This window comes from Mustelus asterias, chromosome 14 (genome assembly GCF_964213995.1).
Source record: "Mustelus asterias chromosome 14, sMusAst1.hap1.1, whole genome shotgun sequence".
Classification (NCBI taxonomy): Eukaryota; Metazoa; Chordata; class Chondrichthyes; order Carcharhiniformes; family Triakidae; genus Mustelus; species Mustelus asterias.
The window spans coordinates 3,148,615-3,170,258 of NC_135814.1; the positions used below are offsets into that span (position 1 = coordinate 3,148,615).

The following is a 21,644-nucleotide window of genomic DNA, read 5'->3' on the forward strand; positions in this document are numbered from 1 at the left end:
AAACACAATGCATAATTAGTCAAATAAAACTCAATCTCAAGTATCTGTCATTGTACATATAAGTTATAGAAATCATAGAAACCCCTACAGTGCAGAAAGAGGCCATTCGGCCCATCGAGTCTGCACCTACCACAATCCCACTCAGGCCCTACCCCCATATCCTACCCGCTAATCTACGCATCCCAGGGCACTAAGGGGCAATTTTAGCATGGCCAATCAACCTAACCCACACATCTTTGGACTGTGGGAGGAAACCGGAGCACCTGGAGGAAACCCGCGCAGACACGAGGAGAATGTGCAAACTCCACACAGATAGTGACCTGAGCCAGGAATCGAACCCGTGTCCCTGGAGCTGTAAAGCAGCAGTGCTAACCACTGTGCTACCGTGCAGTTCTCCAAACCCCTCAATTAGATTCTACCTGCTATTCGCTCTGGTGTATCTGCTGTTCAATATATTAACCCCTTAAAACCCTCAATTAAATTCCAGGCTGTAACCAAATCCCATTTCTCTATTCTGTATGACAAAACATTTGCATTTTTCTGAAACTGAGTTTTTAAAAATGTTTTAATTGGATGTGGGCATCACTGGCAAGGCTAGCATTTGTTGCCCATCCCCAATTGCCCCAAACTGAGTGACTTGAGCGGCCATTTCAGAGGGCAGTTTATAGTCAACAACATTACTGCGGGTTTGGAGTCACACATCGACCAGACTGCATAAGAACGGCAGATTCCTTTCCTGCAGGACATTAGTGAGCCATCACAACAATTGATGAAGGTTTTATAGAAACATAGAAAAACTAAAGCACAAACAAGCCCTTCGGCCCCACAAATTGTGCCGAACATATCCCTATCTTCTAGGCCTACCTATAATCCTCCATCCTATTAAGTCCCATGTACTCATCCAGGAGTCTCTTAAATGTCCCTATTGAGTTTGCCTCCACCACCACTGACGGCAGCCGATTCCACTCGCCCACCACCCTCTGTGTGAAAAACTTCCCCCTAACATTTCCCCTGTACCTACCCCCCAGCACCTTAAACCTGTGTCCTCTCGTAGCAGCCATTTCCACCCTTATGGTGACCATTACTGAGGCTACCATTATATTCCAGATTAAATGAATTGAATTTGGATTCCACCAGATGTTATGATGGGATTCGATCCCGAGAGCATGAGTCTCAGTCCCTGGGTTACTCGTTATAAGACTATAAGACTATAAGATCAAGAGACATAGGAGCAGAAGTAGGCCAGGCAGCCAATGAAGTCTGATATGATAATCCTTAACTTCATTTCGGACAAATGCGAGGTGATGCATTTTGGTAGATCCAATTCAGGTGGGAGCTATAAAATAAATGGCAGAACCATCAGGAGCATAGACACACAGGGAACTCTGGGAGTACCGGCCCACAGACCCTTAAAAGTGGCACCACAGGTGGAAAAGGTGGTGAAGGAAGCATATGGCATGCTTGCCTTCAATGGCCAGGGCATCGAGATTAAAAGTTGGCAAGTTATGTTACAGTTTAATAAAACATTGGTAAGGCCACATTTGGAATATTGTGTCCAATTCTGGTCACCACACTACCAGAAGGATATGGAGGCTTTGGAGAGAGTACAGGAAAAGTTTACCAGGATGTTGCCTAATATGGAGGGTATTAGCAATGAGGAGAGATTGAATAAACTGGGATTGTTCTCCCTGGAAAGACGGAGGCTGAGAGGCGACTTGATAGAAATTTATAAAATTATGAGAGGTATAGATAGGGTGAACAGTTGAAAGCTTTTTTCCCAGGGCAGAAATGACAATTACAAGGGGGAAAAGTTCAAGATAAGGGGAGAAAGGTTCAGTGGAGATGTGCGGGGCAAGTTTTTCACTTGCGGTGAATGGAGCTATTAGAAGGGGGCATAACTATAGGGTTCGTGGTGGGAGATACAGGAAGGATATCAGAGGTAGGTTCTTTACGCAGAGAGTGGTTGGGGTGTGGAATGAACTGCCTGCAGTGATAGTGGAGTCAGACACTTTAGGAACATTTAAGTGGTTATTGGATAGGCACATGGAGCACACCAGGATGATAGGGAGTGGGATAGCTTGATCTTGGTTTCAGATAAAGCTCGGCACAACATCGTGGGCCGAAGGGCCTGTTCTGTGCTGTACTGTTCTATGTTCTTAGAGGGTGGTGGGGGCCTGGAATGCACTGCCAAGTGAGGTGGTTGAGGCAGTTATGTTAGCCACATTTAAGACTTATCTTGATGGACATATGAACAAACAGGGAATAGAAGGATGTAAGCGGCTGGTCTAGATGGGACAATGTGATCGGCGCAGGCTTGGAGGGCCGAAAGGCCTATTCCTGTGCTGTACTGTTCTTTGTTCTTTGCTCTTTGTTCATTTTCCCACCTTATCCCCTTAACCCTTGACTTCCTGACTGACTAAAATCTATCTCAAACTTGAACATATTTCATGATCCAGTCTTTATCGCCCTCTGCAGTAAAGAATTCTACAGATTTATTACACTCTGAGAGAAGAAATTCCTCACCATCGCTTTCTTTAATGGGTGACCCTTTACTCTGAGATTATGCCCTCTTGTCGTAGACTCTCCCACAAGGGAAAAGAAATTCACAGCATCCACTCTGTCCAGCCCCTAAGAATCCTATATGTCTCAAAAGGTTGTCTCTCATTCTTCTAAACTCCAATGAGTACAGTCCCAACCTACTTAACCTTTCCTTATAAGAAAATCTCTCCATTCCCAGCATCAACCAGTGAACCTTCACTGGACTGCCTCCAATGGCAATATATCTTTCCTTGGATAAGGAGACCAAAATTGTTCGAAGTATTCAAGGTGTGGTCCAACTAGTGCCTTGCATAATTTTAACACGACGTCCTTGTTTTTATACTCCATTTCCTTTAAATGAAGGCCAACATTCCATTTGCCTTCCCTATTATCTGCTGAACTTGCATGCCAGCTTTTTGTGATTTATGCACAAGGAGTCCCAAATTCCTCTGTGCTGCAGCCTTCTGCAGTCTTTCTCCATTCATATTATACTCAATTCCTTTATTCTCCCTAACAAAGTGCATGACTTTACATTACCCACAATCGGCTGAGGCTGAACCAGTTATTTATAAAGATTTAGCAATACGTCCTTATCTTAGTACCCTCCGGCTGTAGATGTTCACACAGTAAGAAGTCTCACAACACCAGGTTAAAGTCCAACAGGTTTATTTGGTAGCAAAAGCCACTAGCTTTCGGAGCGCTGCTCCTTCATCAGGCATGGTAGCACAAAGGTTAGCACTGCTACTTCACAGCTCCAGGGACCTGGGTTCGATTCCCGGCTTGGGTCACTGTCTGTGTGGACAAAGAACAATACAGCACAGGAACAGGCCCTTCGGCCCTCCAAGCCCGCGCCACTCCCTGGTCCAAACTAGACCATTCTTTTGTATCCCTCCATTCCCACTCCGTTCATATGGCTGTCCAGATCAGTCTTAAACGTTCCCAGTGTGTCCGCCTCCACCACCTTGCCTGGCAGCGCATTCCAGGCCCCCACCACCCTCTGTGTAAAATATGTCCTTCTGATATCTGTGTTAAACCTTCCCCCTTCACCTTGAACCTATGACCCCTCGTGAACGTCACCACTGACCTGGGGAAAAGCTTCCCACCGTTCACCCTATCTATGCCTTTCATAATTTTATAAACCTCTATTAAGTCTCCCCTCATCCTCCGTCTTTCCAGGGAGAACAGCCCCAGTTTACCCAATCTCTCCTCATAACTAAGCCCCTCCATACCAGGCAACATCCTGGTAAGCCTCCTCTGTACTCTCTCCAAAGCCTCCACATCCTTCTGGTAGTGTGGCGACCAGAACTGGACGCAGTATTCCAAATGCGGCCGAACCAACGTTCTATACATCTGCAACATCAGACCCCAACTTTTATACTCTATGCCCCATCCTATAAAGGCAAGCATGCCATATGCCTTCTTCACCACCTTCTCCACCTGTGACGTCACTTTCAAGGATCTGTGGACTTGCACACCCAGGTCCCTCTGCGTATCTACACCCTTTATGGTTCTGCCATTTATTGTATAGCTCCTCCCTACATTATTTCTACCAAAATGCATCACTTCGCATTCATCAGGATTGAACTCATCTGCCATTTCTTTGCCCAAATTTCCAGCCTATCTATACCCTTCTGTAGCTTCTGACAATGCTCCTCACTATCTGCAAGTCCTGCCAATTTTGTGTCATCCGCAAACTTACTGATCACCTCAGTTACACCTTCTTCCAGATCTTTTATATAAATCACAAACAGCAGAGGTCCCAATACAGAGCCCTGCGGAACACCACTAGTCACAGGCCTCCAGCCGGAAAAAGACCCTTCCACTACCACCCTCTGTCCTCTGTGACCAAGCCAGTTCTCCACCCATCTAGCCACCTCCCCCTTTTTCCCATGAGATCCAACCTTTTTCACCAGCCTACCATGAGGGACTTTGTCTTTACTAAAGTCCATATAGACGACATCCACGGCCCTTCCCTCGTCAACCATTTTGGTCACTTCTTCAAAAAATTCCACCAGGTTAGTGAGGCATGACCTCCCTCTCACAAAACCATGCTGACTATCGTTAATGAGTTTATTCCTTTCTAAATGCGCATACATCCTATCTCTAAGAATCTTCTCCAACAGCTTCCCCACCACGGACGTCAAGCTCACCGGCCTATAATTACCCGGGTTATACTTCCTACCCTTCTTAAATAACGGGACCACATTAGCTATCCTCCAATCCTCTGGGACCTCACCTGCGTCCAGTGATGAGACAAAGATTTGCGTCAGAGGCCCAACGATTTCATCTCTCGTCTCCCTGAGCAGCCTTGGATAGATTCCATCAGGCCCTGGGGATTTGTCAGTCTTTATATTCTCTAACAAACCTAACACTTCCTCCTTTGTAATGGAGATTTTCTCCAACAGTTCAACACTCCCCTCCGAGACACTCCCAGTCAACACATCCCTCTCCTTTGTGAATACCGACGCAAAGTATTCATTTAGGATCTCCCCTACTTCTTTGGGCTCCAAGCATAATTCCCCACTTTTGTCCCTGAGAGGTCCGATTTTTTCCCTGACAACCCTTTTGTTCCTAACGTATGAATAAAATGCCTTGGGATTCTCCTTAATCCTGTCTGCCAAGAACATTTCGTGACCCCTTTTTGCTCTTCTAATTCCCTGTTTGAGTTCTTTCCTACTTTCTTTGTACTCCTCCAGAGCTCCCTCCGTTTTTAGCTGCCTGGACCTAACATACGCCTCTCTTTTCTTTTTGACCAGTCCCTCAATTTCCCTGGTTATCCACAGTTCCCGAATTCTACCCTTCCTATCCTTCTTTTTTACAGGCACATGCCTGTCCTGTAGCCCTAACATCTGTTCCTTAAAAGACTCCCACATGCCAGATGTGGATTTACCCTCAAACAGCCTCTCCCAATCAAGAGCTGCCAATTTCTGCCTAATCCCACTAAAGTTAGCCTTCCCCCAATCCAACACCTTACCCTTGGGACACCACTCATCCTTTTCCATCACTATCCTAAAGCTAACAGAATTGTGGTCACTATTTGCCACATGTTCCCCTACCGAAACTTTGAAGACCTGACCGGGCTCATTCCCCAGTACGAGGTCCAGTATAGCCCCCTCTCTAGTCGGGCTATCTACATATTGTTCCAAAGAACCCTCCTGTACGCATTTTACAAATTCCTCCCCATTCAGAGTCCCAGCTCTCAGCGATTTCCAGTCTATACCAGGGAAATTGAAGTCTCCCACTACAACAACCCTATTTTTCCTGCACCTATCCAGTATCTCCTGACATATCCGTTCTTCCACTTCCCTTGGACTGTTGGGGGGCCTGTAGTACACCCCCAACATAGTGACTGCGCCCTTCCTGTTTCTAAGCTCCACCCAGAGTGACTCATTACACGACCCCTCTGAATTGTCCTCCCTCTGCACCGCTGTAATATGCTCTCCAACTAATACTGCTACTCCCCCACCTCTTTTGGCCCCTCCTCTGTCTCGCCTAAAACACTTGTACCCCGGAATATTCAGCTGCCAGTCCTGTCCCTCTTTCAACCAAGTCTCTGTCACCGCAACCACATCCAAATTCCTCGTGAGCATTAAGGCCCTAAGTCCCTCTGTCTTACCTTGGACGCTCCTTGCATTGAAGTATAAGCACTCAAGACCTCCAGGCCCAGTGAGGTCATCCTCCCCCAGAGTGCTCTTCTTCTTTGCCAGCCTTGTCCCAGCCCCAAGCTCGTCCCCAGCCTCTACACTTGTAGACCTGATATTTTGATCCCCACCCCCCTGCCATACTAGTTTAAACCCCCCCGAACTGCACTAGCAAAACTCCCAGCCAGGATATTCATGCCCTTCCAACTGAGTTGTGACCCGTCCTTCTTGTACAGGTGCCATCCTCTCCTGAAAACTTCCCATTGATCTAGGAAAATGAAGCCATCCCTCCTGGACCAGTCCTTTAGCCAAGCATTCAATTGTACTAACTCCCTATTCTTAGCCTCACTGGCACGAGGCATTGGGAGCAGCCCAGAGAATGTGGAGTTTGCACATTCTCCTCATGTCTGCGTGGGTTTCCTTCGGGTGCTCCGGTTTCCTCCCACAGTCCAAAGATGTGCGGGTTAGGTTGATTGGCCATGCTAAAATTGCCCCTTAGTGTCCTGAGATGCATAGGTCAGAGGGATTAATGGGTAAAATATGTAGGGATATGGGGGTAGGGCCTGGGTGGGATTGTGATAGGTGCAGACTCGATGGGCCGAATGGCCTCTTTCTGTACTGTAGGGTTTCTATGATTTCTTTGTGAGTGGGAGTTCTGTTCACAAACAGGGCATGTAAAGACACAAACTCAATTTACAAAATAATGGTTGGAATGCGAGTCTTTACAGGTAATCAAGTCTTAAAGGTACAGACAATGTGAGTGGAGAGAGAGTTAAGCACAGGTTAAAGAGAGGTGTATTGTCTCCAACCAGGACAGTTAATGAGATTTTGAAAGCCCAGGCAAGTCATGGGGGTTACAGATAGTGTGACATGAACCCAAGATCCCGGTTGATCCTCATGTGTGCGAAACTTGGCTATCAGTCTCTGCTCAGCAACTCTGCGCTGTCGTGTGTCGTGAAGACTGCCTTGGAGAACGCCTACCCGAAGATCAGAGGCCGAATGCCCGTGACCGCTGAAGTGTTCCCCAACAGGAAGAGAATGCTCTTGCCTGGTGATTGTCGAGCGGTGTTCATTCATCCATTGTCGTAGCGTCTGCATGGTCTCCCCAATGTACCATGCCTCGGGACATGAGGCCGGGACTAAGTATTGCTGTATGTGACTCCAGTGTAGCCTCGGCTTGACGTTGGGCTGACCTGTGCATGACCCCAACCTGACCTAATGCAGTATTTCCCAATGGAAATAAATAGATTATGGAAGGTATTCCACCAGGAGCAAAAACTTTTTCAGTTTGATACTAGGACTGAGGGGTTCCTATCAAAAACATTTGAACAGGCTGGGGCTCTTTTCGCTGGAAACATGAAACCTGAGGGTGATCTGATAGATGTCTTTGAGATCATTAAAAGCTTTGAGGGGATAGATATTGAGAAGAGTTATAAAGTCACTTAAGGCACAGAAAGAGGACACACTTGTGAGTGAGAGTCAATGTGTGTGGAACTGTATCTCAGTGAAACTTGCTACCACAGAGAGAGGTTGAGAGGAATCACATAGATACGCTTAGGAGAAGCTGGTTAAAAAATGAGTGTGAAAGGAATAGAAGGATATGCTGATTGGGTGAGATCAAGAGGGCTGGGAGAAAGCTCATGCAGAGCATAAACAGTAACATGGGCCAGAAATAAAAACGGAAAATGCTGGAACATTCAGCACATCTAACAGCATCTGTGGAGAGAAAAACTGAGTTCACATTTCGAGTCCAATATGACTTATTTTCAGAATTGAAGAGAGGCAGAAATATGATGGATTTTATGCTGTTGAAAAAAGGGAGGAGGTGCAGGTTTGAACAAATAGTGAAGTTCAAGGAGAAGATAGAGGACAAGTGAGATTAAATTATAAAGATGTTAGGGGACAAAAGGAGAGTGGGAATGGTAGTGATAAAGGAACAAAGTGTTTGTTCTGAATAGGTGTTAATAGTAAAAAAAAGATCAGCAGTGTCATAAGACCCCAGAAAATAGGAAGAGGAATAGGCCATTTGACCCCTTGAGCCTGCTCTGCCCTTCAATAGGATCATAACTTATCTGACATTCCTCATGTCCACTTTCCTGCCCTTTCCCAGTAACCCTTGATTCCCTGACTGATCAAAAATCTATCTATCTCAGCCTTAAATATAAATAAGGACTCTGTCCCCACAGCTCCCTATGACAAGGGGTTCCAAAGACTCACAACCCTCTGAGAGAAGAATTTCCTCCTCATCTCAGTCTTAAATTTGTGCTCCTTTATTCTGAGACCCTCTAGTCTGATACTCTCCCATCAGGGGAAACATCCTCTCAGCGGAAACATCCTCTCAGCATTTCCCGTGTCAAGCCCCGAAGAATCCTATATGTGTGAAAGCAAAACAGCAGAATGTACTAGTAACAGAATAATGATTAGTGCTGTCTGAATGCAAAACACGGAAAGAAGGTACAGGCTGGCACTAAAGAAAAACAATATAAAATGGAGTACAGAGTTCATGGTCTGAAGTTGTTGAACTCAATGTTGAGTCCAGAAGGCTGTAAAGTGCCTCAAAGATGAGGTGCTGTTCCTCGAGTTTGTGTTGGGCTTTACTGGAACATTGCAGTAGGCCAAGGACAGAAATGTGAGCATGAGAGCGAGATAGTGAATTGAAGTGCCAAGTGACAGGAGGGTCAGGATCCTGGTTACAGACTGAGGAGAGGTGTTCTGCAAAGTGGTCACCCAGTCTGCGATTGGCCTCCCCAGTGAAGAACAGCAAATACGGTCAACTACATTGAAAGAAGGACAAGCAAATTGCTGTTTCACTTGGGAGGAGTCTTTGGGGCTCTGGACATTGAGGAGGGGAGATGTAAAGGGACAAGTGTTGCATCTCTTGCAATTGCTTTGGAAGGTGCTGTGGGAAGGTGTCGAGGTGTTGGAGGTGGAACAGGCTGCCAGAGAGGGAATGGTCCCTGTACAGTGCTGACAGGGGAAAGGTGGAGAAGATGTGTTTAGTGGTGGCATCATGCTAGATTTGGCAGAAATGGCGGAGGATAACCCTGTGAATACAGAGGCTAGTGGGGCGGAAAATAAAGACAAGGGAGATCCTATTATGGTCCTGGGATGGAGGGGAAGGGGTGAGGACAGAATGGTGGGAAATAGGCTGGGCATGGTTGATGGCCCTGTCAACTATAGTGAGGACATAAATCTTTGGTTGAGGGAAAAGGAAGAAATGTTGGAAGTGCTATTATGGAATGTAGCATCATCAGAACAGATGAGATGGAGACGAAGAAACTGGGTAAATGGACGCAGGCTTTTGGACTGATATGGATCAGTTGCACAAAATATTTCATGATAAAACAGCTGAATGAATTAAGCTATTGCATAATTAAGATTTAATATATAATTATCATTATAAAATAATTAATAACACAATTTCCCCACTATTCTGTTGACTACAGTGAATTTAAAACTCCCAGGAGGACATCTGGGACTAGAATTTCATTCAACAATCCCTTTAAGGTACGGTTCTACTTCAAAATGGTTTCTGGTGGATTCAAGTGCATGTGAGGTTTATGGAACAGGGCAAAACTCCAGGTACAGCACAGGTCAAAAAGCAAGTGAAGCTCCCTCTACACTGTCCCATCAAATATTCACAGAAAGTTATAGAATGTGTTAGAAAACCCACTGCGCAGCTAAAGGCTCCACCAGATCTTACGTAATTCATTGTGAATATCCATCGATTGCAAAGAACAAAGAAAATTACAGCACAGGAACAGGCCCTTCGGCCCTCCAAGCCTGCACCGACCATGCTGCCTGACTTAACTAAAACCCCCTACCCTTCCGGGGACCATATGCCTCCATTTCCATCGTATTCATGTATTTGTCAAGACGCCCCTTAGAAGTCACTACCATATCCACTTCCACTACCTCCCCAGCAGCGAGTTGCAGGCACCCACCACCCTCTGTGTAAAAAGTCTGCTTCGTACATCTCCTTTAAACCTTGCCCCTCGCACCTTAAACCTGTGCCTCTTAGTAATTGACTCTCCCACCCTGGGAAAAAGCTTCTGACTATCCACTCTGTCGATGCCTCTCATAATCTTGGAGACTTCTATTTGGTTGCACCTCAACCTCCGTGAGAACAAACCAAGTTTCTCCAACCTCTCCTCATAGTTAATGCACTCCATACCAGGCACTATCCGGGTAAATCTTTTCTGTACCCTCTCCAAAGCCACCAATCCTTTTAGAACATTACAGCGCAGTACAGGCCCTTCGGCCCTCGATGTTGCGCCGACCTGTGAAACCAATCTAAAGCCCATCGAACCTACACTATTCCAATATCATCCATATGTTTATCCAATGACCATTTAAATGCCCTTAATGTTGGCGAGTCCACTACTGCTGCAGGCAGGGCATTCCACGCCCTTACTACTCTCTGAGTAAAGAACCTACCTCTGACATCTGTCCTATATCTATCACCCCTCAATTTAAAGCTATGTCCCCTCGTGTTAGCCATCACCATCCGAGGAAAAAGGCTCTCACTGTCCACCCTATCTAATCCTCTGATCATCTTGTATGCCTCTATTAAGTCACCTCTTAACCTTCTTCTCTCTAACAAAAACAGCCTCAAGCCCCTCAGCCTTTCCTCATGAGACCTTCCCACCATACCAGGCAACAACCTGGTAAATCTCCTCTGCACCCTTTCCAATGCTTCCACATCCTTCCTATGATGCGGTGACCAGAACTGTACACAATACTCCAAGTGCAGCCGCACCAGAGTTTTGTACAGCTGCAACATGACCTCATGGCTCCGAAACTCAATCCATCTACCAATAAAAGCTAGCACACCGTACACCTTCTTAACAACCCTATCAACCTGGGTGCCAGCTTTCAGGGATTTATGCACATGGACACCGAGATCTCTCTGCTCATCCACACTACCAAATATCTTACCATTAGCCCAGTACTCTGTATTCCTGTTACTCCTTCCAAAGTGAATCACCTCACGCTTTTCCGCATTAAACTCCATTTGCCACCTCTCAGCCCAGTTCCGCAGCTTACCTATGTCCCTCTGTAACCTGCAACATCCTTCCGCACTGTCCACAACTCCACCGACCTTAGTGTCATCCGCAAATTTACTAACCCATCCTTCTACACCCTCATCCAGGTCATTTATAAAAATGACAAACAGCAATGGCCCCAAAACAGATCCTTGCGGTACACCACTAGTAACTGACCTCCAGGATGAACATTTCCCATCAACCACCACCCTCTGTCGTCTTACAGCTAGCCAATTCCTGATCCAAACCGCTAAATCCCTCTCAATCCCATGCCTCCGTATCTTCTACAATAGCTTACTGTGGGGAACCTTATCAAACGCTTCATTGAAATCCATATACACCACATCAACTGCTTTACCCTTATCCACCTCTTTGGTCACCTTCTCAAAGAACTCAATAAGGTTTGTGAGGCACGACCTACCTTTCACAAAACCATGCTGACTATCCCTAATTAAATTATTCCTTTCTGGATGATTATAAATCCTATCTCTTATAATCCTTTCCAAAACTTTGCCCACAACAGAAGTAAGGCTCACTGGTCTATAATTACCAGGGTTGTCTCTACTCCCCTTTTTGAACAAGGGGACAACATTTGCTATCCTCCAGTCTTCTGGCACTATTCCTGTAGACAATGACAACATAAAGATCAAAGCCAAAGGCTCTGCAATCTCCACTCTAGCCTCTCAGAGAATCCTAGGATAAATCCCATCCGGCCCAGGGGACTTATCTATTTTCACACTTTCCAGAATTGCTAACACCTCCTCCTTATGAACCTCAATCCCGTCTAGTCTAATAGCCTGTATCTCAGTATTCTCCTCGACAACATTGTCTTTTTCCTGTGTGAATACTGATGAAAAATATTCATTTAGCACCTCTCCTATCTCTTCGAACTCCACGCACAACTTCTCACTACTGTCCTTGACTGATAGTTTGGTAGTGTGGCGACCAGAATTGAACACTATAGTCCAAGTGCGGCCTAACTAAGGTTCTAATTTTTAAACTCAATGCCGCGGCCGATGAAGGCAGCAATGCCGTATGCCTCCTTGACTACCTTCTCCACGTGCGTTGCCACTTTCAGTGACCTGTGTACCTGTACACCCAGATCCCTCTGCCTATCAATACTCTTAAAGGTTCTGCCATTTACTGTATATCTCCTATCTGTATTAGACCTTCCAAAATGCATTACCTCACATTTGCCCAGATTAAACCTGGCAGGAATGAGCAGAAACTTCAGTTCTGAGCCAGAACTAGCATTTAAAAATCTTCAGTACTTCAAAATGTCAGGCAAGAGCAATGTTCAGTAATCACAGTGCAGTTTTCAACTGAACCATCGAGAATCATAGAGTCATAGACGTTTCCAACATAGAAATAGGCCCTTCAGCCCAACTTGTTCATGCCACCCTTTTTTTTAACCACTAAGCTAGTCCCAATTGCTAGTGTTTGACCTATTTCCCTCTATACCCATCTTACCCATGTAACTGTCCAAATGTTTTTTAAAAGACAAAATTGTACCCGCCTCTACTACTACCTCTGGCAGCTCATTTCAGACACTCACCACTGTCTGTGAAAAGATTGACCCTCTGGACCCTCTCCCCTCTCTCCCCTCTCACCTGGGACACTTTGGAAAGCTGTGCAAAGCTAAGACACCCAGATGGACGGAGGGTCCCGAGACAATCCATGAGGTTGAGACATCACACCAGGAAGAGACCCAATTTGGGTGATGCCAAGGATCGTGAATTCTCTTTTTGTAATGCAGGCACTGCAGTAAATGGACACCCAACATCAAATTGAACACGGGAGCCAGTGCTACAGTCCTCTCAGGTAAAGAGCCATTGTAGAAAGACCACTGGCTACAAACAACAGGCACACCAAACTATGGTCCTGGAGGAATCCCATTTCTGGTTATAGACATGATTCAAGGACTACTAAGGCACTACAACAAGCAGATATCCAAAATCATGTATGTCATTCAAAACCAATCTTTTTCTCTCTTGAGTGGAAATGCCTGTGTTGCCCTTAACATTCTTAAAACTGGCAGAAGATGTCAAAACAACCTCTGTCATCAACTACACAAAACTACAAGCCCACCAGTAAAGAGATCTAGACTAGGACATCAGCTCTGAATTGTCTTCACTCTTTGTATAGTCGGTTTGTCCAAATCCTTTGCAGGTAACAGAAACTCCTCGGACCTTCCAAACCTTCAGATAATTCCCAGTGCACCTTGCCAGAATGAACAACAATAGAAGGATGAGCCCCCAACTTCAGGCTCCAACAGTTGCTGTCACATAACATGTAGACTCCACAGTAAAGACACTGCAACCTCCAGCCAATGAGCACTGCTGCAAGATAACAATGGAGAGTAGCAACCATCAACTCACAAGAGAACACCACAGTGAGGCACAGAAAGAAAGAAGTTAGTGTTAATGTGGCACTGAAGAATAGTACCACCCAGAGTGTGATGTAAAGGGTTACATGGCCTCATAGGATAGAATCATAGAATCTCTACAGTGCAGCAGGAGGCCATTTGGCCCATCAAGTCTGCACCAACAACAATCCCACCCAGCATTGATAATACACTGATAATTCCCCAGACACTCAGGGCAATTGAGCATGGCCAATCAACCTTATCTGCCCATAAGAACATAAGAACATAAGAAATAGGAGCAGGAGTAGGCCATCGAGCCCCTCGAGCCTGCCCGCCATTCAATAAGATCATGGCTGATCTGAAGTGGATCAGTTCCACTTACCCGCCTGATCCCTATAACCCCTAATTCCCTCACCGATCAGGAATCCATCTGTCCGTGATTTAAACATATTCAACGAGGTAGCCTCCACCACTTCAGTGGGCAGAGAATTCCAGAGATTCACCACCCTCTGAGAGAAGAAGTTCCTCCTCAACTCTGTCCTAAACTGACCCCCCTTTATTTTGAGGCTGTGCCCTCTAGTTCTAGTTTCCTTTCTAAGTGGAAAGAATCTCTCCATCTCTACCCTATCCAGCCCCTTCATTATCTTATAGGTCTCTATAAGATCCCCCCTCAGCCTTCTAAATTCCAACGAATACAAACCCAATCTGCTCAGTCTCTCCTCATAGTCAACACCCCTCATCTCTGGTATCAGCCTGGTGAATCTTCTCTGCACTCCCTCCAAGGCCAATATATCCTTCCGCAAATAAGGGGACCAATACTGCACACAGTATTCCAGCTGTGGCCTCACCAATGCCCTGTACAGATGCAGCAAGACATCTCTGCTTTGATATTCTATCCTCCTTGCGATTTAGGCCAACATCCCATTTGCCTTCTTGATCGCCTGTTGCACCTGCAGACTGGGTTTTTGTGTCTCATGCACAAGGACCCCCAGGTCCCTCTGCACAGCAGCATGTTGTAATTTCTTTTCATTTAGATAATAATCCAATTTGCTATTATTTCTTCCAAAGTGAATAACCTCGCATTTGTTAACATTATACTCCATCTGCCAGATCCTCGCCCACTCACTCAGCCTGTCCAAATCTCTCTGCAGACCTTCTACGACCTCCACACGATTCACTTTTCCACTTATCTTTGTGTCATCTGCAAACTTTGTTACCCTACACTCAGTCCCCTCCTCCAGGTCGTCTATATAAATGGTAAATAGTTGAGGCCCCAGTACTGATCCCTGTGGCACGCCACTAGTTACCATCTGCCAACCAGAAAAGCACCCATTTATTCCGACTCTCTGCTTCCTGTCGAATAACCAATCCCCAATCCATGCTAACACCCTACCCCCAACTCCGTGTGACCCAATCTTCTTCAGCAACCTTTTGTGAGGCACCTTATCAAACGCCTTTTGGAAATCCAAAAACACCGCATCCACTGGTTCCCCTCTGTTAAACGCACTAGTCACATCTTCATAAAAATCCAACAAGTTCGTCAAGCACGACTTTCCCCTCATGAATCCATGCTGCGTCTGCTTAATCAAACCATTCTTATCCAGATGGCCTGCTATTTATTCTTTAATGATGGATTCCAGCATTTTCCGAACTACAGACGTTAAGCTAACCGGCCTGTAGTTACCTGCCTGATGTCTATTTTCTTTTTTAAGCAGCGGCGGAACATTAGCCGTTTTCCAATCCGCCGGCACTACCCCAGAATCCAACGAATTTTGATAAATAACCACTAACGCATCCGCTATTACATAGAACCATAGAACCATAGAAAATTACAGCTCAGAAACAGGCCTTTTGGCCCTTCTTGTCTGTGCCGACCCATTTTATGCCTCGTCCCACTGACCTGCACTTGGACCATATCCCTCCACACCCCTCTCATCCATGAACCCGTCCAAGTTTTTCTTAAATGTTAAAAGTGACCCCGCATTTACCACTTTATCCGGCAGCTCCTTCCACACTCCCACCACTCTCTGCGTGAAGAAGCCCCCCCTAATATTCCCTTTAAACTTTTCTCCTTTCACCCTTAGCCCATGCCCTCTGGTTTTTTTCTCCCCTAGCCTCAGCGGAAAAAGCCTGCTTCCATTCACTCTATCTATACCCATCAAAATCTTATACACCTCTATCAAATCTCCCCTCAATCTTCTACGCTCCAGGGAATAAAGTCCCAACCTATTCAATCTCTCTCTGTAACTCAACTTCTCAAGTCCCGGCAACATCCTTGTGAACCTTCTCTGCACTCTTTCAACCTTATTTACATCCTTCCTGTAACTAGGTGACCAAAACTGTACACAACACTCCAAATTCAGCCTCACCAATGCCTTATATAACCTTACCATAACACTCCAACTTTTATACTCGATACTCTGATTTATAAAGGCCAATGTACCAAAGGCACTCTTTACGACCCTATCCACCTGTGACGTCACCTTTAGGGAATTCTGTACCTGTATTCCCAGATCCCTCTGTTCAACTGCACTCTTCAGAGTCCTACCATTTACCCTGTACGTTCTACTTTGGTTTGTCCTTCCAAAGTGCAATATCTCACACTTGTCTGCGTTCAATTCCATTTGCCATTTTTCAGCCCATTTTTCTAGTTGGTCCAAATCCCTCTGCAAGCTTTGAAAACCTTCCTCACTGTCCACTACACCTCCAATCTTTGTATCATCAGCAAACTTGCTGATCCAATTGACCACATTATCATCCAGATCATTGATATAGATGACAAACAACAATGGACCCAACACCGATCCCTGCGGCACACCACTAGTCACAGGCCTCCACTCAGAGAAGCAATTCTCCACAACCACTCTCTGGCTTCTTCCATTGAGCCAGTGTCTAATCCAATTTACTACCTCCCCATGTATGCCTAGCGACTGAACCTTCCTAACTAACCTCCCATGAGGGACCTTGTCAAAGGCCTTGCTGAAATCCAGGTAGACAACATCCACCGCCTTCCCTTCATCCACTTTCCTGGTAACCTCCTCGAAAAACTCTAATAGATTGGTCAAACATGACCTACCACGCACAAAGCCATGTTGACTCTCCCTAATAAGTCCCTGTCTATCCAAATATTTGTAGATCCTATCCCTTATCACACCTTCCAATAACTTGCCCACCACCGACATCAAACTTACTGGCCTATAATTTCCCGGATTTCTTTTGGAAACTTTTTTAAACAACGGAACAACATGAGCCACCCTCCAATCATCCGGCATCATGTCTGCCAGGGCCCCTGCAAGTTCAACACTAACTTCCCTCAAGGTCCGTGGGAATACCCTGTCCGGTCCTGGGGATTTATCCACTCTGATTTGCCTCAAGACAGCGAGCACCTCCTCCCCTTTAATCTGTAAAGGTTCCATGACCTCCCTGCCAGTTTGCCCTATTTCCATAGACTCCATGCCCGTTTCCTCAGTAAATACGGATGCAAAAAAAAAATCTTTGGAGTGTGGGAGGAAATCAGAGCACCCGGAAGAAATCCAAGCAGACATGGGGAGAATGTGCAAATTCCACACAGACAGTCACCTGAGGTCGGAATTGAACCCGGGTCCCTGGTGCTATGAGGCAGCCGTGCGAACCACTGTGCCACCGTGCTGACCTGAGACCAGAGTCATTTGTTTTCTGGACAGAGATCTGTGTAGAAGCAAGCATAGAAATAGCCCATGGCTTGGACTATACCCTGTATATATGTGTACAGTTAGAACATAGAACATAGAACATTACAGCACAGAACAGGCCCTTCGGCCCACGATGTTGTGCCGACCTTCATCTGAAACCAAGATCAAGCTATCCCACTCCCTACCATCCTGGTGTGCTCCATGTGCCTATCCAATAACCGCTTAAATGTTCCTAAAGTGTCTGACTCCACTATCACTGCAGGCAGTCCATTCCACACCCCAACCACTCTCTGCGTGAAGAACCTACCTCTGATATCCTTCCTATATCTCCCACCATGAACCCTATAGTTATGCCCCCTTGTAATAGCTCCATCCACCCGAGGAAATAGTCTTTGAACGTTCACTCGATCTATCCCCTTCATCATTTTATAAACCTCTATTAAGTCTCCCCTCAATCTCCTCCGCTCCAGAGAGAACAGCCCTAGCTCCCTCAACCTTTCCTCATAAGACCGACACTCCAAACCAGGCAGCATCCTGGTAAATCTCCTCTGCACTCTTTCCAGCGCTTCCACATCCTTCTTATAGTGAGGTGACCAGAACTGCACGCAATATTCCAAATGCGGTCTCACCAAGGTCCTGTACAGTTGCAGCATAACCCCACGGCTCTTAAACTCCAACCCCCTGTTAATAAAAGCTAACACACTATATGCCTTCTTCACAGCTCTATCCACTTGAGTGGCAACCTTTAGAGATCTGTGGATATGGACCCCAAGATCTCTCTGTTCCTCCACAGTCTTCAGAACCCTACCTTTGACCCTGTAATCCACATTTAAATTAGTCCTACCAAAATGAATCACCTCACATTTATCAGGGTTAAACTCCATTTGCCATTTTTCAGCCCAGCTTTGCATCCTATCTATGTCTCTTTGCAGCCTACAACAGCCCTCCACCTCATCCACTACTCCACCAATCTTGGTGTCATCAGCAAATTTACTGATCCACCCTTCAGCCCCCTCCTCTAAGTCATTAATAAAAATCACAAAGAGCAGAGGACCAAGCACCGATCCCTGCGGCACTCCGCTAGCAACCTGCCTCCAGTCCGAAAATTTTCCATCCACCACCACCCTCTGTCTTCGATCAGATAGCCAGTTACCTATCCAATCAGCCAACTTTCCCTCTATCCCACACCTCCTTACTTTCATCATAAGCCGACCATGGGGGACCTTATCAAACGCCTTACTAAAATCCATGTATATGACATCAACCGCCCTACCTTCATCAACACACTTAGTTACCTCCTCAAAAAATTCTATCAAATTTGTGAGGCACGATTTGCCCTTCACAAATCCGTGCTGACTATCCCGGATTAATCCGCATCTTTCTAAATGGTCGTAAATCCCATCCCTAAGGACCTTTTCCATCAATTTACCAACCACCGAAGTCAGACTAACCGGTCTATAATTACCAGGGTCATTTCTATTCCCTTTCTTAAACAGAGGAACAACATTTGCCACTCTCCAGTCCTCCGGCACCATCCCCGTGGACAGCGAGGACCCAAAGATCAAAGCCAAAGGCTCTGCAATCTCATCCCTCGCCTCCCAAAGAATCCTAGGATACATTTCATCAGGCCCAGGGGACTTGTGTTACCAATAAACTACGAATGTTAGAAATTCCTTCTACATTATTCCATCAAACACTTCCTGGATAGGTGCAGCAGGGGTTTGATGAAGAATAAAGCTCATTCGTCACTATTCCACCCAGTACTCCCAGGGTAGATACAGAATAAATTTCCATCTGCACTATCCACATTAAACGGTCCCAGGATAGGTGCAACACAGGTATAAAGCAAAGCTCCATCTCCACTGTCCCCATCAAACACTCCCAGGACAGGTACAACACAGGCTTAGATATAGACTAAAACTCCCTCTGCGCTGTTCCCATCAAACACCCCAGGACAGGTAAAGCACAAAGCTTACGTTTTCAGCAATATTCATGTTCAGTACTTCTAAATGACTACCTGGTTCTTAATATTTGTAATTTTGGTTTCAACTTTAGGTATTGTACAAAAAAGCAAGTAATGGGCAAGCGAAGGACTCTGAGCACAAAAAGGCAGTGGACATCAGCGGGATGAAGGATTCAAGGAAGGCTGAAGTACAAGGAGTACCATCAGGAACATCAGCACTACAATGTAACTCACTGAGTTTTGGTATTCTACAAGAAAGCCAAAAACCAATTCTGAAAATGTATATTGACTCTGATGGCACCAGATCAGATTCAGATCAATGGGCACATTCTGAATATGTTGCGCAAATGTTCCAACAAAAAGAACAGAACATAGGACTGGTGGCCAACTTGGGCCAAAAGTCTAATGGTTCAGAACTGCCTGGAAGAACAGACCAAATTGATGCTCAGAGGCCTCAGGAAATTGTAACCACCTTGACAGATGAAAAAAGAGAGACTGAACTAAAGGTTGTAGCAAAGCAGCAATCTCTACTAGAGAAACTCAATAAGGATCTCATGGAGAAAGAGCACATCATTGAGCAACTGAACAAACAACTTGAAGAAAAAGAGAAGATCCATGGGGAGGTGTCCTCCAAATTTCAGCAAGAGACCTCAAACTTGCAGGCGATCCAGAAGAAAAGTGAGGAACAATCGAACAGGCTTGAGCAACTGGAGGACAGTAACAAATTCTTGAATGAAACAGTTGAGGAAATGGATGGGATCCTTGATCAACTAAAGCAAACAATTGTCCAAAAAGATCATGAGAATATGTTATTGAGAAGAGAGCAGGTGGAGAAGATGGCAGCAGCCCAACAAGTCTATGAGGAAGAGTTGGAGAAACTGAAGCTCACGCTTGGAGAACATCGAAAGGAAAACAATGGAATGAAATTGGATGCTGATGAAAGGTTCAAAATAATATCGCAGGAAGTGAAAAACAAAGAATCAAATCTGGCTGGACTTCAGAGCAAGATCGAGTTGGAGACAGGCCAGACATTGGCTGAGATGGAGGAACTATGGTCCAAGCTGCAAAACCTGGAGTCTCTCAACAATTCACTAGAAGAGAAGTACAAGGCAGCCCAACAAAATGTCAAAGATTTGGAAATACTTGTCATCTCACTTCAGTCGGAGGTCAACAGACTGCAAGCTCTTGAGAAACAGCTGCTTGAGCAAAGCAGTGCTGCCATTCTGTCTCCAGATGGAAAGGAACTGATGCTGAAGGTGGACAATGGAAATGTTGACGAAAAGCTGAGGGAAGGCCAGAATGAGTTGCTGAATGAAGGACTGGAAAGGGATGAACTCATGCATGAGAAGACCACATGCTCAGAATCTCTCGCTGCTTTGAAGCAGGTAAACCAAATGGTGAAGGTTTCTGATCTTGGTCAACAGCTAGAAAAATACAAAGAGCGAGAGCAGGACTCTAAAAACCCCAGTGACGAGAACATAAACATTGCAGCAAAAGAATGGGAAGATCTAAAGGTCTTGAAGGACAAACTGGAAGAAATGAATCAGAAATTTGAGTCATCAAATGCAGCAAAGTCAGAAGCTGAGTGGAAACTGGAGGAAACGGTGTTAGCAGCAGAACAGTCAAGGACAGAAAACTCTGCAACGGAGTTGAAAGGCCAGCATGATGTTCTTGCAGAGGAGATGACGATTAAGCTGGCAAAATCTGAGAGAAACCAAACAGAACTGGTTATCGTGCAAACTGAAACTGTTGAACGGAAACGTAGTTTGCAAGAGACCTCTGAGGAGAAAGCATCCAGACACAAAGAGCTAATCTCTTTGCTTTCCTCTCTGGAGGATTCTGATCAGGAAGTCATCAGGGTTAAAAAGCAGCTTGAAGAGCTGGGAAACAGTCATAGGCTGGAGATTGAAGGAATGCTGGAAATTATTGAGACCATTCAAGCTGAACGGGAAACATCGGAGCAACAAAAGGAAGACCTAAGGAAGAAGATTTCTTTCTTGGACGAGGACCTTCTGCAATTGAAGGAGAGTACTGCAAAAATGGAACTGGCCAATACCAAGGCACAAGGTGAGATGGAGAGGGCACAGGCTAATGTAGAGCAGTTATGCACACAATTGGTACAACTGTCCTCCGAGAAGGCTGCACTGGAGAAAATAGTGGCGAGGATCGGCCAACAGCAAGTGAACAATGAAGCTTGCAAGCTGGAGGATGCCCAGGATGGGAAGGAGGGAGCACAAGGGCAACTGTTATTCCTTGCAAAGGAGAAGAAAGAACTTCAGGCTGAACTGCAGGCCATGCGGGAGCAAGTGAGCTCACTGCAGCAATCGATGGCACAGGCGAGCTCAGACTTTGAGCAGCAGATGGCCAAGAAAACCATTGAATGTAGCAGACAAACAGAGGTACAAACTAACTCCTGCAGTG

At 45.6% G+C, this 21,644-nt stretch overlaps 1 protein-coding gene across 3 annotated transcripts in view; it reads left to right on the forward strand.

Annotated features, from left to right (window-relative positions):
• Nucleotides 1–21,644, forward strand: part of LOC144503442 (uncharacterized) — a 76,941-nt gene that overhangs the window by 22,883 nt on the left and 32,414 nt on the right. For all 3 annotated transcript variants that reach the window (XM_078227761.1, XM_078227759.1, XM_078227760.1), the window contains exons 8-9: nt 9,626–9,686; nt 19,316–21,622. In XM_078227761.1, the coding sequence (XP_078083887.1) occupies nt 9,626–9,686; nt 19,316–21,622 (2,368 nt within the window). The remainder of the gene's footprint in view (nt 1–9,625; nt 9,687–19,315; nt 21,623–21,644) is intronic.